At 34.7% G+C, this 18,326-nt stretch overlaps 4 protein-coding genes across 6 annotated transcripts in view; 2 read left to right on the forward strand and 2 right to left on the reverse strand.

Moving 5' to 3' along the window:
• The first annotated feature begins 8,238 nt into the window (after positions 1–8,238).
• Positions 8,239–12,195, forward strand: LOC106787689 (EGF domain-specific O-linked N-acetylglucosamine transferase). Of its 2 annotated transcripts, none has more exons than XM_014750261.1 (10): positions 8,239–9,423; positions 9,553–9,759; positions 9,841–9,989; positions 10,084–10,247; positions 10,313–10,433; positions 10,523–10,676; positions 10,768–10,968; positions 11,064–11,197; positions 11,283–11,385; positions 11,737–12,195. In XM_014750261.1, exons 1-10 carry the CDS (start codon positions 9,238–9,240, stop codon positions 12,001–12,003), a joined length of 1,686 nt encoding a protein of 561 aa, XP_014605747.1. In that variant the 5' UTR covers positions 8,239–9,237; the 3' UTR covers positions 12,004–12,195. The 2 variants fall into 2 exon arrangements, with proteins under 2 accessions (XP_014605747.1, XP_014605748.1); XM_014750262.1 differs by having other exon boundaries at positions 10,316–10,433.
• Positions 12,037–14,621, reverse strand: LOC106787690 (uncharacterized protein At4g17910). Of its 2 annotated transcripts, XM_014750264.1 has the most exons (3): positions 14,274–14,620; positions 14,159–14,185; positions 12,037–14,097 (listed from the first exon to the last, which is right to left on the reverse strand). In XM_014750264.1, the coding sequence occupies exon 3, from the start codon at positions 14,059–14,061 to the stop codon at positions 12,433–12,435; it is 1,629 nt and encodes a 542-aa protein (XP_014605750.1). In that variant the 5' UTR covers positions 14,062–14,097; positions 14,159–14,185; positions 14,274–14,620; the 3' UTR covers positions 12,037–12,432. The 2 variants fall into 2 exon arrangements, with proteins under 2 accessions (XP_014605750.1, XP_014605749.1); XM_014750263.1 differs by having other exon boundaries at positions 14,159–14,621.
• Positions 14,622–14,763: 142 nt separating this feature from the next.
• LOC106787691 (ATPase WRNIP1-like) lies at positions 14,764–17,010 on the forward strand. Its single transcript, XM_014750265.1, has 4 exons — positions 14,764–15,397; positions 15,486–16,269; positions 16,533–16,760; positions 16,850–17,010. Exons 1-4 carry the CDS (start codon positions 15,173–15,175, stop codon positions 16,948–16,950), a joined length of 1,338 nt encoding a protein of 445 aa, XP_014605751.1. The 5' UTR covers positions 14,764–15,172; the 3' UTR covers positions 16,951–17,010.
• Positions 17,011–17,629: 619 nt separating this feature from the next.
• LOC106787680 overlaps positions 17,630–18,326 on the reverse strand; it is a 9,793-nt gene continuing 9,096 nt past the window's right edge. Inside the window, exon 18 of the mRNA XM_014750248.1 lies at positions 17,630–17,649. Within this exon, the coding sequence (XP_014605734.1) occupies positions 17,630–17,649 (20 nt within the window). The remainder of the gene's footprint in view (positions 17,650–18,326) is intronic.

An 18,326-nucleotide genomic window follows, 5' to 3' on the forward strand; every position in this document is an offset into this window, starting at 1 on the left:
TTCATCGACGATGTATCGTAGATATTATATTTGTATTCTCGTATATATGCATAATCATTTAACGTGTAACCCAAAACGCCCAACAAGAAAAATCCAATAAATTCGATACCTTAATAATTTTATTATCGTCGAAGATGTAACCGCTAAATTTATAGTCGAATTTAAAGTCCCGTCATCGTCCCTTTTTCGTTTCAGACGTAAGCTTTTATCGGCTCGTTTCGCGAGATCCGTTTCGTGTCGCGAGCAACACCTTTTCTTTCTTTCTCTCTCTCCCTTTTTTTTTTTTATATTTTTCCCTACCTTTTCTGTACCATACCGCCGACTGTCCTATATTTATTACAACGATATTCCCATTTTTTGTTCTACAAGGATAAGACCGGTGGAAAAAAATCAAATACGATTTTAAATAAGATGCAAAACGAAACGAGGAGACCTATATATACACACACACATATAAATATATATATATACAAGTATATTCGTCGAAATGGACGTTCACTCGAACGAAGAAGACCTTCGAGGACTTTTGTCGAGTCAGGGTTCGAGTCAGGTTCGAGAGTCAGGTTCGAGTCAGGTTCGAAAGGAAAGAAGCGTTTCAAGCTAGTCTCTCTTCGATGTAGAAGGGCGACGACCGATCCCCGGATGATCGAATCTGCAAAGGAAATGTCCTCGAAGGATATACAACGGTGACATTTGCTATCGGGTTAACGCCCACGCCAGAACTTGCCTCACAGGTGTGTCCTTCCCCTTCTTTCCTTTTTTTTCAACTCTCTTTTTCTCCTCCTCCTCCTCCTCCTCCTTTTTCTTCTTCTTCTTCTCAAAGAAACCCTATCAAGAAATGTTTTTCTCTTTCTCTTGAGTGCACGCGCGCGCGCGCAATACCGACCAACCAGAACCGAGCAAGGAATGCACGCCACTTTCTTCGTCTCTTTATGGAAACGCGAGAAGTGTGCGAATCGGTACTTTGCCTTCCTAGCTGCCGGAGAAACTGTGAGAGAGTGGAGGATAGATACCAAGGGAGGTAGGAAGGGGAGTAGGGAGGGAGGGCAAGGGGTAAGAGAGAAAACGCGAATTCTCATACGGTTCGCGAGTCAGACCGCACCTGCGCGATTCCTCTTAGATCGTTCTGCAAGTTCTCCTATCGCTGTGCTCGTGATTAAACATTTATACATTCGTATGGTAACCTAAAATGTTGTTTCTGAGATTACCTTAGAAAGACCGACGGCCACGTCGTTCTTGAGAAATCGAATGCTAACGCATCGATTATAGTTTTTTTTTGTTTACGTAGTATCATGCATTACGCTCACGTGATTTCTCGATCGTTTAAAACATTCTAAAAGATATTTTATGCGAATGCAATTGTGACGATTCTTTTTTCAAAAGATAGCACCGATCGAAGGATGGTGGTCCTTCGAACGTAACTGAACGAACAGCTGTCCTTCTTCAGGTGCTATTCTGTCGCCCCCACCCCACCCCCTTTACCCTATGTATTTATATTTAAACAAAAAAAGAAATAATAAAATGTAAAATCTACTCCAGTTTTTTGTTTACCTTTACTTTCCATTCCGTGATTTTATGGTCACGTTTCTCGGAGAACGACAATAGCGGTGGCAATAGAGTTTCGTAGAATAATCATATAACGTGCACGCTAGCTAGCTAACCTAGCTAGTCTACACCCACGGAAAAAGTTTCCTTGCTGGAAGTCTTACACATTCAACATAGGTTGAAGTGAACATCGCGACGGGCCAGGTTAGGCCACGTGTCGAGATCCATTTTACGAGGAGGCTCAATAGATTATAGAGACGTTAGAATTTCTAGAAGGCCCTCCTACCTGCGCGTCTTATATCTCCGATTTTTTTCTCTACTTTATTGAACGTTCTCCTTACTTGTCGTCATCGTCGTACTTCAACGTAAATACCCACCACGTAAACCATTTTTCTCCTTAACGTCGAATAAATACTTTATAGTATCCTAAAACGTGAATTCCAATAATACTACACAAATCTGAAAGTATCTTTACTAGAGAAAGAGAAAGAGAACTATCAAAATTATAAGTAGAAACTTAAAAATGGAAACGAACCTTCAAAAATGACGATGAAATAAAAATGAATTGATGCTTAGAGCAGAAAATATATTTCCTAAAATAAGTCCAAATTATACAGATCTAGGAATAAACTCGAATGTTAGAAAAATAACAACGAAACTATAAAGTATGAATGTTTCCTCCCACCCACCCCCAAGAAGTTTCGAAATACAAAGTAAGTTTCTAAGACTAGTCTTATGGTGTTCTCGCAAGTATACTTCAAAGTCCAAGAATAGGATCGGAGCCGTGGAAGATGCTCGCTGTCACGCTGTCCTGTCCTCGAAGAAGTCCTTTTAACTTGCATTCGTGGACCAAGGGCCCACGACAGTCTGGTATATCTCGGGTGGACCGTGAATACGAGCGTAGCGTAGCTCGTAAAAAGTTAAACCGGTGACAAGCACTATGACGCGGAATTTACGACGCCGAGGTCGCAGCCCAGGTCGAATCGTGAACACCGCAGGACAAGTTGTCGTTGTCGTTGTCGTTGTCGTCGTCGTCGTCGTTGTCAAAGTTCCTGTTGAAAAATGAACTTCAACGAAATCGCAAGTTTCACGATTAAAATCGATTCCATCTACCCGTTCTTTCTTTCTTTTTTCAAAATACATTTTAACGATCAACCAAAAAAAAATCTAAATAAACGTTGATGATCCAATCGGTTCAAGATGCATTCAAATACAATCATAACGATCAAAATATCCTCTTTAAAAAGTATCATCCTTCGTTCATTACTTTGGTATCAGAACTTAAGCTGATTTCACGCGGTAACATTTTAATGCTCTTGTTATGTACTACGTTTGTGATATAAATGCTCGACTGCGAGATACTAGATACGACAAAGTCTTGACTTATGGGTATGACCATAATTGGCATGAGATAGGTGACAATAATTCGTTAACGATTACTTCACCAAGAGTTTCTTTCATGAGAATGATTGTTCACACACACACATTGTCTTTCCTTCTCAATCTTTTACACGATAAATGAAAAGAAAAAGAAAAGAGAGACGTTTATGTGGGCAAGTCTCTTCTCTTCTCTTTTCTTTCGGTTTATAGAGCTTACGCGTTTTATAAATATCCGTTAGCTACCGTGTTGCGTGGCATCTCATTAATATTTCAATTACTACCTTGCATTTACGATCTTGACAGACTCGAGTGTGGGTAAACGTGTGCAGAAAGATGCACAGGTAAAGGAATACGAGTTTAACAGGCGGCAGCTTTGTCATCCTGATCTTTCTCCTCTTTCTCTTCTTCATCTTCTTCTTCTTCTTTACGAAAAACATCGAGCTTCCTATAGAAATTCCAACACTCGGATTTATCGCGATGAAATGGTTATCGGTCCTCCCCCACCCCTCTCTATTTTTTCTTTTACTTATTTTTTTTTTTTTTCACTGCAACACGAGCCAAGAATTCGTTCGGTAGACTTGAAGACTTTTGCGGTTTTGCACCTCGACCTCACGATATTATTATTACCTTTTACGAGACTCTCTCCTATCCCTTTCTCTTTCTTTCTTTCTTGCTTTCTTTCTTTCTCTTTCCACGATAGAAACGTCACAATACGTTTACTTTTACTGAATGCGAGTCTCAGGCGACGTTTCGCGTCCATATTTATGTTAAATGTCCGGCAATGAAAGTGACAGGTCGTTAAGAATTCACTTGGGAGAGGAGAGTAGAAAGAGAGAGCGTGTGCACGAGTAAATGTCAGCTGTAAACGCATCGTTACGATGGAAAATTAGTTCTAATACGTTGCTCTTGATCTCTCTCTCTCTTTCTCTCTCTTTCTCTTTTTCTCTCGATTCTATGTATCTACATATGCTTCGCAAATGCTAATACACGTGATGCTAGACAAGTAATAGTATGCTTCATTTCTAATGTCAACTCTATACCTGTCATTTAATTCTATAAACGATCCACGAATCCGTATATTCCAACATCTATATATATATACTTATATACTTACATATATATTTAAATATGCATATACGTACTTTATTTACTTGTATATACATATATGCTTATGTAGTACCTGAGTTTTGCACGTTTCGCGCCTTCTCGCGTAATTCATCTCGAACGTGTGGGGCCCGTCGCGATTAATGACTTGTTTTTGCCGTTCTTAGCGAGAAACTAACGTCGTGCGCGTTACGATGCCATTGAATCTTGAATCCTTACGTCATCCTGACGATTAATATGAAAACGCGTGTTAGACGAGATATATAACGAGTAATATAATTCCATGGGTGACTCGTTACACTCGCAAAACGCACATCGAACCGAACGAATTATTTTGTCGAAATTTATTCAAGAATTTTCGAAAGTAGTAGATAAATAAAGAGAGACAGACAGAGACAGAGAGAGAGAAATAAAGAAAGATTCTTGAGTTTAAAAGATTTCTCAATGTTAGTACTTGGATCGTACGTCGAGGAAACCTTAAACCCACTTCGCGAGCCTCCATGCGATATTTTAAACCTTTGCAGTTTCTCTCCTGAATTTTTATTTGCCATCAGAAATCGTAACTCTTTGACCTGGACTACAACGAGGAACGAGAATAAATTCGGAAAGGAAAGGAAAGGTAAGGAAAGGAAAGGAAAGGAAAGGAATTGTGTTTCCTGTAAGTACTTATTGAAACAAAACCGATGCAATCGCGGTTTAAATACGTATTGAAAAACATAAGTTTACTCGTTTGACCACATCAACCAACGATCGTTCATGCGTTCAATAACACGACAAATCACCCAATGCAATTTGCATTTAATCGGCCGAGCTTTGTAATTAATCTAGTACGAGGTAGGTAGGTAGGAAGGTAGGTAACGAGCTGCGTGCGGGAATCCTGGGAAGCGTGGCCTGATCCATGGAATTGCAAGCATCTATCATCTATTAATTAAGCGATTAGTCCAGCGTCGCTAACGAGAGGCTAGCGTGTGAGATGGAATTTCTATAGCAAACTCTTCTAACGCCCATAGGCAATTTTCCTGCTTGTGTCTCGATCGGATTTTACCTATAGCTAATAGAGAACGTTGATTGCTATTGCGAAGAAGAAAGAAATTAATATTTATACTCTTTGAATATAATTCTCTCATTCTCTCTTTTTTAGCAACTTTATTCTTTCGTTTGTTCAATTCGTTCCTTCCTACCATCTAATCTATCCACGTTTATCTGCTACCGCAAAACTTTCCAGATTTAATTATTACTTTCGCAACGTTTTAGATTCGAAGAGAGAAGCCTTTGTGTCACAGAGATCTATGAAGCACGCGCATTGTCTCTCCTTATATTTCTTTTTTTCCTTTCGCTCGATACCACGGCGTTTTATCTACCAGGAAAGGACGAGAATCGCTATAATTTACATCTTTGTACGTATTCAAATGTACCCGCGTGGGCAGAGAGAGGAAAGAAAGAAAGAAAGAATGAAAGAATGAAAGAAAGAATGAAATAATGTAAGAGAGAAAGAGAAAAGATGCAGGTAGATCCAGTAGAATATACAACGACTCGGTTTTTGCGGCTTGCAGGTTGATACCAGGACCAAACTATTCGAAGTTGGACGCCGGTAGTAGTAGTCTCGTCGTACTTTTGCGGTATACGGGAGAAATGAAAGAATGGCAAAGCGGAAGAGGAAAAAGGTTGAGGGCTTTTTTCGATAAAGCGTGGGTGGGGAAAAACGAACACGTTTCTCCTTTTGCAAGATGTCCGCTACGCGGTGGCACGCGTGTTGTGTATACCCGCGCACGCCAAAGAACTCACGAACAACGCCTCCACAATTTTCTCCTATCTTTTCTAAGATACGTTAGACAGAGACCAGAGACTAGAAAGAGAACTCTTTCTACGTATTGTACGTCTAACGTATGGCAAAAGGGAATATTATAGCGTTGATTTTCGCGTAGGTTGGGCCCCACGTTTTGCAGTGTGTGACACGAGGCGCCACCACGGCGGGACGTCGCACGTTACGCCGATCTCCAGAACTTACATTTAATCTTACATGTCGCGGACTCTTTCTTTTTTCTACTCTTTTTCTCTCTCTCTGTGTCTCTTGTCATGGTGATCGAGATTGACCAATTCTCATGAGACAGCTAGGAGAGCAAACCCAAGCACTGAATTCTGTCGTTTCCGGAATAACGAATAGTTTTCATCGAAAAATCATTGAAATCCTCCACCGACACGTCTACCTTTTCTTTACGACTGAACTCCCGATCAAATTTATCGCTCAAACTTTTGAAGGTAAATATATATCGGAGACGCAATAACGGATATTTATCTATCCGTTTCTTTACGATATTCGGTTTCTAAGAGTAGGTATACATATACCTGACATGCATATATGTAAATACCTACGCATGAATCTAGTGAACTATTGAACACGTAACGTTTTACTTCATAGAATCTAACTAACTCGTCTCGTTTCGTTTCATTTCATTTCATTTCGTCTCGGATCGATAAAAGAAAAAACGATGGAAGAGCAATGAGCAGCAACCTAACGAACCACGGCGACAAAACGTTCGCAATAAGAAATATCGAAGTTCGGGATGTCGATATAAATAGCATTGAAGGAGGAGTACCGTTGCGATCAGGCCAGGTTGAGGGTCGGGCCGAGGGTGACGTGATCGTGATCGATGTAGATCGTTTTCTCGATCTATCCGCAGCAATCCGTGGTCAAGCTCACCGTCGTGTCCTCCATCGATACCGTTCTTATAAACGAACACGCACACTTACTTCTCAATACTATACGTTTATATGAATGTAACAATACCGAGCTAGTTCGGTGAGATTTGTTTCCGGGTCACGCCAAGGCACAGGTTGTGTCCGAAGGTGTATCCATGAACCGATTGTCGCTCGTGTCCAATATCTCGATTCTCTCGTATCGATTAGCATTGATTTGTGGATCATCGTGATTAGCCCGCGGGATGAACCAACAGAGATAACGATGCACAACTTCTATCCTTTCTCGATCGTTGCACTTGAAACAGATAAGGAATCTCGCGCAAGTAAAAAAATCTTGTGCATAACCGAGAAATAATAGTTATATTTCGAACAATGTACAATGCCGATCTCCTACAAAGGTATTCTTAATTGTATCGAGAACGATATCTCTTGAACTCTGAGAAAGACACCTGCAACATACGAATGAACAAACGAACGAACGAACGCGTTGCAGCTGATACACGAGTCTTCCAGATTACGCAATGCTACTCATGCTTAACCGAGTGTGGGACTCGACCTGTTCTCTGAGCAACAAACGTGGAAACCCTTAGATTGAAATCGTTCTTTTCTTTATCTTTCTATTTCTTTCTTTCTTCTTCCTCAACGTGTAAAATCGTATAAACTGCGAAGATATGATCTGCATCGACCACGCCTCGAAAGACGATCGAACCTCCTCTACCGTATACGACCAAATCATTTTTGACGTATTCCAAGTGTATTAGCATAGGGTGCGTCCTGTAAGCTTTATCGAGACTCAAGAGAGACTTAAATTTACTTTACGTAAGAGTACAGCGCATAACGGAAGCCATCACTCGACATTGACGTTAGACAATAGCCACTGTGTGGCAGGATGATTCCTTACCGACTACCTTGCTTCTCCCATGTCCCTATTGAATTTCCATACGCACAAATTCCCTTCCACGAGAGCTTCTTCCACTAAAGGAAGAGACGCGTCAAACCGGTAAAGCACTTTAACTAAAGGGCACGTAATGTAAGATTTCTATTCCAAAAATATATTCTATCGTTTGAAAATATTGCAAGCATCATTTTTACGAAGTTAGATAATGTTTCATGGGCCTAACTAAGAAAATATAATAATATCAAATAATTGATTTATTAAGAAAAATATGAGATGAAATATACGTTAATACGCTAAGTTGCTACCCTCTCTTGATGATTCTCAGGAAGATCTCAAACTAATGATTTAAATTCCTTTCCCGCCAGAAACTCTATCACCAATACACCATAACTTTTACCGGAGTTCTATAGTACCAACATATCGATAAAACAAATTACTGAAATACCAACTGTAGAAAGTGTTTTTCTAAATATCTACGAGACTATACCACATTACGGTGCACAGATAACTTTCAAGAAAGACACATGTGAACTCTTCACAGAGGGATCTTTATGGAGTTTAAAAAGGGAACGACCACTTGAGACAAGTAGGTTTCTCGTCTGGATACACAAAGAGAGTAGTGTCACGGATCGACAACTCAAACGAGTTGTAATAAAACCGTGAGAATCTATTTGCTGGGAAGCCTATTATTAATTATTTTCTAAACTAATAAAATTTCGAAAAATGAAAGAATCTTTAAGTAAATCTAATAAAAATATCGAGAAGAAATAAAACATAAAAAAGAATTATTTTAAATCGATCAGAATACTATTTGTAGTGTACAAGGTGCCATATTCGTGAAGGAACGCTACTGGAGACAGCTGATCGTGTGCATTGTGTGCAAGGCAAGAAAAATCAGATGCATCAAGGCGTTTTTCGTCATTATTGTGAGAAACAAACGTTCATAACAAAGTAGATTTAATTCGAACAAATTACTGAGTTTAAATTTCATAGACGATTTCCTCTTCTTATTTTTCGACATATTCCCGTACCGAATTATGCACTTGTCGCATAGTTCTATGTTATCAACCGAGCTCGTGAGAAATGCATCGTAACGTTAGTCGGTTAGATTCACTTGTTCGAAAAATAAAAAGAAAAAAGGAGGTTTCTTCCTACTGTGTGCCTTCTTCTCAAGAAATTTTCAAGGATAACCGGTATCGTATTCTGTAACGGATGATGTAAGCCCGCACCTTTTGTCTTTCTTCTCTAGCTATTAGAAATTTCATCGCGTCTTGTGCTTCTTTAACGTTGGCTTCGTCTTTTTCGTTTTGTTATGTCGTGTCTTGTCCTACCGTGTCGTTTCGTGCATGCAGCGTGAATGTGAACGCGCGCACGTGCGTTTACGTATGTATTAAACATACACATGTATATATGTATGTATATACCGAGTGTGGCTGTGTCTGTCTGTGTCTATAGTGACTGAATGCTGTGGGTGAACTCGCCGGACACCCACTTATACAGGTGGCTTCCTTTTTCATTCACACCGCGCGGTTTCGTGCAAAGACGGTAGTATAGAAAAGACCTCTTGGAAGGATTTCCTTCTTGCTTGAAGCAATAGTAGGTGCCACACGATGACGCCAACGACGTATATATTATTTTCATCTTCTAAAAATTTGATCGTTTTTTCATTCCTCGTCGCTTTAACAAATGCAAATTACACTGATATTAATTTACCGGCGAGTCATATGAAGTATTACTTTCATTCTTTTCCCACGGTAGCCGAAAAATGTCAAAACGATACGTCCTGTCCGTATAAGGTAAGCATTTCTTTTTTCTTTCATTTTACTTTTGTCTTTTTATCGATATATTTAAACTTTGAACATTCGTTAATTCAGCGCGCATGTATTTAAAGAAATAAGAAATATATTTAAAACTTTTGATCGCAGGACAGTTTGAATACCAAAGCATGTTGGGGCTACGAGACAGAATGTAAAGAAGAAAATTCATTTTCCGTACCCTATTGTCCTGGTGATCACAAAGGATGGGTCGCTACGAAAAAAGCACAATTGGACACGTTTTATGCGCAAGGAGATTTTGGCTATGTACGAGATCAAAGAAGAGAAATGATGATGCTGTGCGAGCCTCTTTTTGCCGTAAGTATTTCATTTATAAAGAAAACAAAAATTATAAAAAAAAGATTCGCGAGAAAAATTTAATTGTAACATTTGTCAAAGGACGACTCATCATTGGAATGCTCCGAACATATGAGATTCTGTAGAGCTAGGAACGTTCTATTAAATTTCACGGATCTTTTACATAGAAAGGAACCCATAAGATACAAAATGGATGTTTTGAAAGAAGGACAAATCGGTGGTTATTGCACGTAAGGGAAATGTTAAGCGTTTCTAAAATAAAAATTCATTTGATTTAACGAAGCATTTAACAGGAACGCCAAAACATCGTTCTGTCAAATTTAGGCTGAACGAAAAGAAACTTCAAGACAACGCAGATCACATCAGCCCACTACAATCATGGGGACCAGAGTTACGAAACTTTCGTAGGTTTCATCGACGTCCGATCGTAGAAGGCGATTGTGATATCGTAATAGAAAAACCTACGTACATAATGAAAATAGATGCCAGTAAGTAAATCAATTTTTTTTATTTTGCTTTTTTTTCAAGTTTTAAGAAAAACAAATTGTTTTAGTAGTAAACATGTATCATCATTTTTGCGACTTCTTCAATCTGTATGCGTCGTTGCACGTAAATCTTTCGCATTCGAGCGCCTTCAGTACGGACAATCATATAATGATTTGGGAAAGTTACAGGTAATTGACATCGATATAAAACAAAAAACAAGAGAAGTTCGTAGAATATGTATATATATATATATATAAGTATCTGTTTTTACTTTCAGTTATCGATCGGCATTTCAAGATACGTTCGAAGCTTTCACAAGCAATCCACTGTGGGATTTAAAAACGTTTCGCGGTGAAAAAGTTTGCTTCCGGAATCTTGTATTTCCGTTACTACCACGAATGATCTTTGGACTTTATTATAACACACCTCTCGTACGCGTGTACTACAACTTTCCTATTCAAAGATTAAAATTAATCTATTTAATGACCATGTACATATCTCGTATTTTTTTTTCTTTTTTAGATTTATGGATGCGAAAATAGTGGTTTGTTTAAAGCTTTTGGAGATCACGTATTACATAGACTTAAGATACCTCTACTTGACAGAAAAAATGATAAGATACGCGTAACTTTACTGAGCAGAGATACTCAATACAGAAAAATATTAAATGAAGAAGAATTAGTACAAGCTTTGAAAGAAAATAAAGAATATGAAGTTCGAAAGGTATAAAATTTATAATAACCTGTATATGAAATTAAAAATCTACATAAGTTTAAAATTAAATGTATAATTTTATATTAAATTCATTTTTTTATTAGGTAATTTATAACAAGAACGTATCTTTCAAAAAACAACTTCAAATCACAAGAAATACTGATATATTCATCGGTATACACGGAGCAGGATTGACGCACCTCTTGTTTTTACCTGATTGGGCCGCTGTTTTTGAAATGTAAAAACAATATCTTTCATAAATCAAAATAATATTTGATAACTATTAATATATATCGTGTTCTAATTATATTTTTCTTTTATAGATATAATTGCGAGGACCCTAGCTGTTACAAAGATCTTGCAAGATTACGAGGTATTAAATATTATACGTGGGAAGACAATTCTAAATTAATTCAACAGGATCCTGTAAGCGATTAGAATCTTCTTTATTTTTTAACTCTCTATAATCCGAATTTTTTCCACTTGGAATCAACAAACATTAATCTCTAAATACAAATTAATGATAAATAAAAAACTTGCAAAGATACTAAATTAAATCTAATATTTCAAACTAGTATTGATAATCACTATAAAGATTCTTTTATTAGTTATAAAATAGAAATTATTAATTATGTGTATGCTATATTGAGATAAAAAAATGAGATTAAAAAAAAAATATTGATATATTGGTATGTGATTTCAAAATTACACGGGACTATAGAGAGTTAATTAATAAAAAATGTAATAACAATTAAACTAAAATTTTGTTTCTTATAGGGTACACATCCCGACGGTGGTGCTCATGCCAAATTTACGAATTATAATTTTGAAGTTAAGGAATTTCTACGTATTGTTTCCTTAGCTAGTACTCACGTGAAACATCATAACGCTTTTAAAGATTTTTTAAGCAAAAATATGATTCAAAAGGATAAAGTACGTAGTAAAACGAAGAATATAAATAGTAACTTAAATAAAACGTCTAATAAAGAAAAAGTATCTAAAGTACAACGTCAAAGTAATACTCAATTGAAGGATGAATTATGACGAATTTAGGATAATAAATTTAATTAAGAAAAATACTGCACAACGGGTTTATTGTGTCAAATACTGTTGCAATTACAATTATACAGAACAAATACTTTGTTACCAGTTAAACTATTTTTCTTATTTTTATACTGATGTACATACATATTTGTTTTGATACAAAAAATAATAAATATGAGATATTTCTCGATATGTCTGTGCGTTGCACATGGCAGTGTTTATTTTCTTTAACTAATTTATTAACAATTATTGGATCATTGATTGTAAGTAACTATATGTTACGTAAGTTAATTTTCTGCTATTAGATTATAGAAGATATTATGCTCAACGAGCATCAATGGTATTAATACATGGCATACATCCTTTGCTACATTTACATTTAACGCATGTCATACACAAATTTTATTTCATTAACTTTGTATACTTATTTTACAATTTGACTTGAACTTGCCATCTGTATAATATTAAAATGAAAAGTACATTTACACCCATGTATAAGATTATTATTTGAAGAGATGTATTTTTCCCAATGTATAGCGTTGATATAAGTAAATTAATAACACCTGTTAACAAATTACATGATAAGAAAAAAATAAGTCCATTATAATTCACAGCTTCAAATATTTCTAATGTCCTTTTAATTGGACTTTCAATGGGTAACTCTTGCAAATTTTCTTGTTTTGCATCCTGCTTATTTTCTCGTTTAGTTTTAAAACTGGCTTTATGTTTTCTATGTTTTACTTCGTTCATTTTTTCTGTTATCTTGTCATTTTTATTATCTGTGATTTTATGATCTGATGTTGCATAAATTAATATATCTGTTACTACTTCGATAAGTAATAAAAGCGTAAGCATCATAGTGGATAATGTAAGTATCCATGCACAATAACCTGCATTGGCTAACCTTCTAGATACCCTGAAGTATTTATCGCAAAACAATGTTGCAGCACAAGCCTGTGCTGCTATCAATGATAATTTTACACATAATACCATTGATTCATTGTAACTTGCATCTAAATCGTATCCAAATATCTTAATATGAACATTTTTTCTGGGATGTAAAGTAGTACTCGAGTTTAAATTTAAATAAGTAGAATGAATTAATCTTCCAACTGCAACTCCAATAAGATATAATCCTACATAGCCTGGTATAGACATGAGACCCTCCCTATTAGCTGTGATAAAATCAATTCTTGGTTCATTACTTAAAATCCACTCTTTCAAACCATTATTAGTTAAGATATACTCGTGCATAGCCAAAATCCATATACCAGAAAGTAAGGAATACCTTGAACTTATTGTGCTAGTTATTGTTCTAGTAAATAATTTGACAAATGCTAAAGTTATGAAAAAATTCCAATGAACTCCATATTCAGTAATATGTCTTTGATAACCCAAAAATTCAATAGCTACAAATCGTCCTAATCCTAACAATAATAATGGTAAAGAACTCTTTAAAGGATTTTTAAGATTCCTTGATAGTGTACCAAAGAAACCTACCTTTGGTGGGCTACCGAAATCTTGAGCCTCTGGTGCAACTAATGCATTTGCTAATATAAATACACCAACACCAGTATCCATTAAACTATAACCAAATACTTCTGTTTTGGCAAATTTTCGTGGAAATATACGAAAGTCAACAGCTAATATACATATCGTTGTAATAATATTTAAAAGAGCTCGAAAATTTGTTACAAATGGCCTTTTACCTCTTACCGGCCTTAATATGCAATTTGTCAATGCATGCACTTTTATTCTCATTAACATAATATTTATAAAAGAAAGAATGATCATTAGCACGCATATACTACTAACGTATTCTGATAATACTGTACAACATAAAATGCATGGTATGACAATTAAACCGAATTCTATGACAATTTTAATATTTCTATGCAAGTATTTTCCATAAAGGCCTAAAGTAGTTATTGTTAAAAGAACACCGCATACGTTTGGTAAAATAACGTGGACAACCTCTTGTGACGTTGTCCCTCCATGGTTTGAAACAAACGCTTCTTGTTCCAACCGGTAGCGCTCCTTATCTCGCAAAGATTCCATGTTTATAAAATCATTGATTTCTTTGTACCCAAATTTCTAAACAAGTTCACCATATATAAAGATTATATTAATGATTATTTTATAAATTAGGACTTACAATTTAAAATAAAACTTTTTCATTCTCCTGGACAGCATGACATAGAAGAAAATTCAGAAAAATAGATAGAATAATTCGATGATATAATGCATAAAAAAGCACATATTTCTATTACCTAACGTATGATGGCGGTAGTGACATGAATAAAATATTAACACATTGCGTACGGCTCACGAGATATCTCGTTTTTATGCACTCAAACGTTGCGTCGGGTTACGAGATATCTCGTTCTCATGTCTTATTTCGAATCAATATATATGTGAATATAATACCAAAAACAAATTAGAATTGTATGTATCCGCTTTAGATTGCTCGCCAAGCATGCTGCTACAGCGTTCGGAAATGTGCGGGTTTTGAGCGCTGTTTGACCGCGCAGAGCGCCGTCGGCAATGCGTTAAGCACGGAATAAATGCAATAAAGTGATATGACAAAAAATTCTAGTAATATGTAATAAACATTTACATATGTACATATATATATATTTACATCTTATATACTTAATTTTATGTAGTGTTTAAAAAATAAATATTATTTCTAATTATAATTTGATTTAATTGAAAACGATATTCATAAGATATTATTAATGGAATTTCATATGTAAACTAAGAGAAAAATTATCCCTTTGAAAAAACTCAAGACATATTATTTTAACCACTTGCGGTGGAAAGACGTGCCACGCACGTTAACATGCTTTTCTTACCGGAACGCCAGCGACGGTTACGCATCGTCGTTGTCGATTGTTACAGAAAGATAAATGACGTGCGTGGCACGTCCACTGTTCAATAAAATTCTTTACCGAGGCACAGCTTCTGCTTGCTCTTCATCGTGTAAAGTTTTCAGTATTGACCCCAGACTATAAAATGGAAAGTGATAGCGAAGTCAGTGATGTTATTTCTATAAATTAACGGAGAAGACAAGGATTCCCGCTCGATTGTTCTGGCACGCGCAACCGAAAATTTCTTTGCACCGCAAGTGGTTAATATAAGTGGAATATTAATTAAATGATTAATCATTATGTTGAAACAAAATTATGCATCTTTGGAAAAATCACAAAATTCTAGACAAGATGAGATGACTGTTACAGATCATGTTTCTCTAGCTGAGAGAATGAAACCTACAAACTTTAATTCTTATATAGGTCAAAGACATGTAATCGGATCTAATACAATATTACATAATTTTTTGGAAATAGGAGAAATTCCTAGTATGATATTGTGGGGACCACCTGGTTGTGGTAAGGTACTTTGACGCTCTAAAATATCCAATTTTAAAATAATACCTTTTTTGATTTCTGTTTTAAATAAGCCTAGTATAATATATGTTTTAGAAATCTTTAATCAATGTTATAATACAATTAACCAAAGAAAAATTCAAAGATAAAATACATATTGTAAAATTAGTTGCAACAGCTTGTGGTGTTGGGGATATTAAAACAGCTGTAGAAACAGCAAAAAATGTACTTAAATCTGATCATAGAACAATTGTTGTTATGGATGAAATCCATCGTTTCAATAAACTTCAACAAGATATTTTCTTACCACATGTCGAAACTGGAACATTTATTCTAATTGGAACGACAATAGAAAATCCTTCTTACAGTTTGAATCCAGCATTACTTAGTCGATGTCGTGTATTTTCATTAAATAAATTATCAGTAGAAGACATCACTGAAATACTTACAAAATGCATACATTGCATAGGTGGTAGAATTCAAAATTCACTAAATTGTAATGATATTTCAAAGTTTGTAATTCATAACGACACATTGAAGTGGTTAGCCGAAATATGTGATGGAGATGCACGCACTGCTTTAAGTGGTTTAGAATTAGCAATTCGTAGCAAAAATATATTGCATGATAAAAGATCTATTATAAATCTTGAAGATATCAAACACGGTTTAATACATATGAGCAAGATTGCAGACAATAAAAGTGAACAGACGCATCACTTGTATTCTGCTTTGCACAAATCAATTTTTGCGGGTAAACCAAATGCTGCTTTATATTGGCTAGCAAGAATAATGGCTGCTAAAGAAGATCCTGTAGATATTGCTAGACGTTTAATTAGAATATCAGGTGAAGATATTGGTCTATCAGATCCAGATGCTTTAGGTAATATTTCAATAAACTTTAATACAATAGTACCTTCATTTACACAGGTAATTGGCTTTACGAAAACAGTGCATAAATGAAACCTTAAAAAGTAATTTAAAATAGCATTTTTGTTTTCACATACATCATTGGGACTACTGGGCTCTGGGAGCTCAAATATATTAAAGTGAAACTACTAATGAAGGGATTATTGTACTTATTATTACACACACAATACAGTAGTATATTATAATATATTATAAAAATAATTCTTTATTTTTTAGGTTTAGCAGTTCATACATTAAATGCCTGTCAAATGATTGGCATGCCTGAAAGTGATGTTCTATTAGGACAATGCGTAATTTATTTAACTAAAGCACCCAAATCTCGTCTGATTTATAATGCTTTTAAGGCGACTCAAAAATTTATTAACAATAGTAAAGAACCGCAGCCAGATGTTCAGCAACACATTCAATGTATATCAGAAGAAGAAAAGCTTGAATTTAGCATTGGTAAAATCTTTCATTATAATCTTTTTTTTGTTTACTTCTCATGTTTACAATGGTAATAATTGTATCATGTTTAAATTATTTTTTTATAGGATCAAATAAATATAATTTATCAAGGAATCTAAATACTAAAAAAAATCATTTACCAAAGAGTCTACAACACGTTAACTTTTTTCACGAAGATTTGCGATAATCATTTTTTATGCTATTCTAATTTTTCTGTACTATATTAGAAAAAAATAAATATTTTCTATATTTCTAATCCACGCTGGTTTTTATTATCTTCTAAAAAACTAGTACTCGTAAACATATAATGTCTTTTAAAGCATTTTTATCCAAGATTTCAGTTTTATTTCTAAAAAAAAACAAAATAACAACCCTATCCAATAACCAGATTAATGTCGATTAAAATTGCTACAAATGAAAGATTTCCATATGAGTAAGTATGCGTAGTACAAGAATAAAACCCCTTTCATCCACGGTATGATTAAGTACCAGAAAAAATAAAAACTTAAATTGAACGACAGGAAATGAGAAAGAAAGAAATCAATAGATAATTAGAAGGAAGAAAAATTGACTAAGAAACTATTTTAAAAAATCGTGAAAAATTTCCTTTTCTGCGTGTTTGAAATATTAATTTAAATTTGATATTTATTTTTTTTTGTTAAAAACAATATGCGAAATCTTTAGTATATTTTCATAAATATTTAGATCTATATTTGTTATAGAATTCCAAATAAAAATGTATATGTTATATTTAGTTTTTGTGTGCGCCTTCAGAAATGCGAATTAATATAATATACAAAATACATATATATATTTTAAAAAGTAGTCATAGCGTTCAAAAAGAAAAATATCTCCATGATTTGTTGTTAAGTCCAACGATGATCACCTGTAACAAGAAGAAAACTATATTAATCATAGAATCAAGTCATACACAATAGCCTAACATATAAGTGGTCCAATTCAGAGATGCATTTTTCATATGAATTCCCTATTTATTTTTATCCAATCTCTATTTACCGTTTGTAAAATAAAATTAAATTTATACGCGTGATTTTACATTAAAAAATATAATTAATTAAGAAACAGAAAAAGTATAAATATTAAAATAAGTTACTACTAAAAATAATATCCTATTAATTATTATAAAATACTTTTAAACTACGTTAAATACAAAAGAAAAATTGCAAATTTAATAAAATACAATTATAGTAAAATATCTTAAAAAAGAAACAAGAAAAAAGAAATGACTGTAATATTTACTGAACATTAATCAAACTTCAAAATTTAATAATATGAAAGAATTTTAATATTTTTGAGTCTAACTAACTAAMAACTTATGCACCTTTTGGACAATTTAGACACAGATTTGATGAGATGGAATGGTCCATCATCTCCAATTACAACTACAAATTATTGACGAGCAAGCAAGTAATATAATAAAATATAAAATATGATTAGAGAACTATTCTCGATAGGTTCAAACTTGATGTTGAACCTTTGAAAATAGCTCAATAGTCTATGTAGTTGCCCACTTGATACCACAAATTTGTGGGGGCCTCTTCG

This window comes from Polistes canadensis, unplaced genomic scaffold (assembly GCF_001313835.1).
Source record: "Polistes canadensis isolate GaletaPanama2010 unplaced genomic scaffold, ASM131383v1 scaffold_110, whole genome shotgun sequence".
NCBI lineage: Eukaryota > Metazoa > Arthropoda > Insecta > Hymenoptera > Vespidae > Polistes > Polistes canadensis.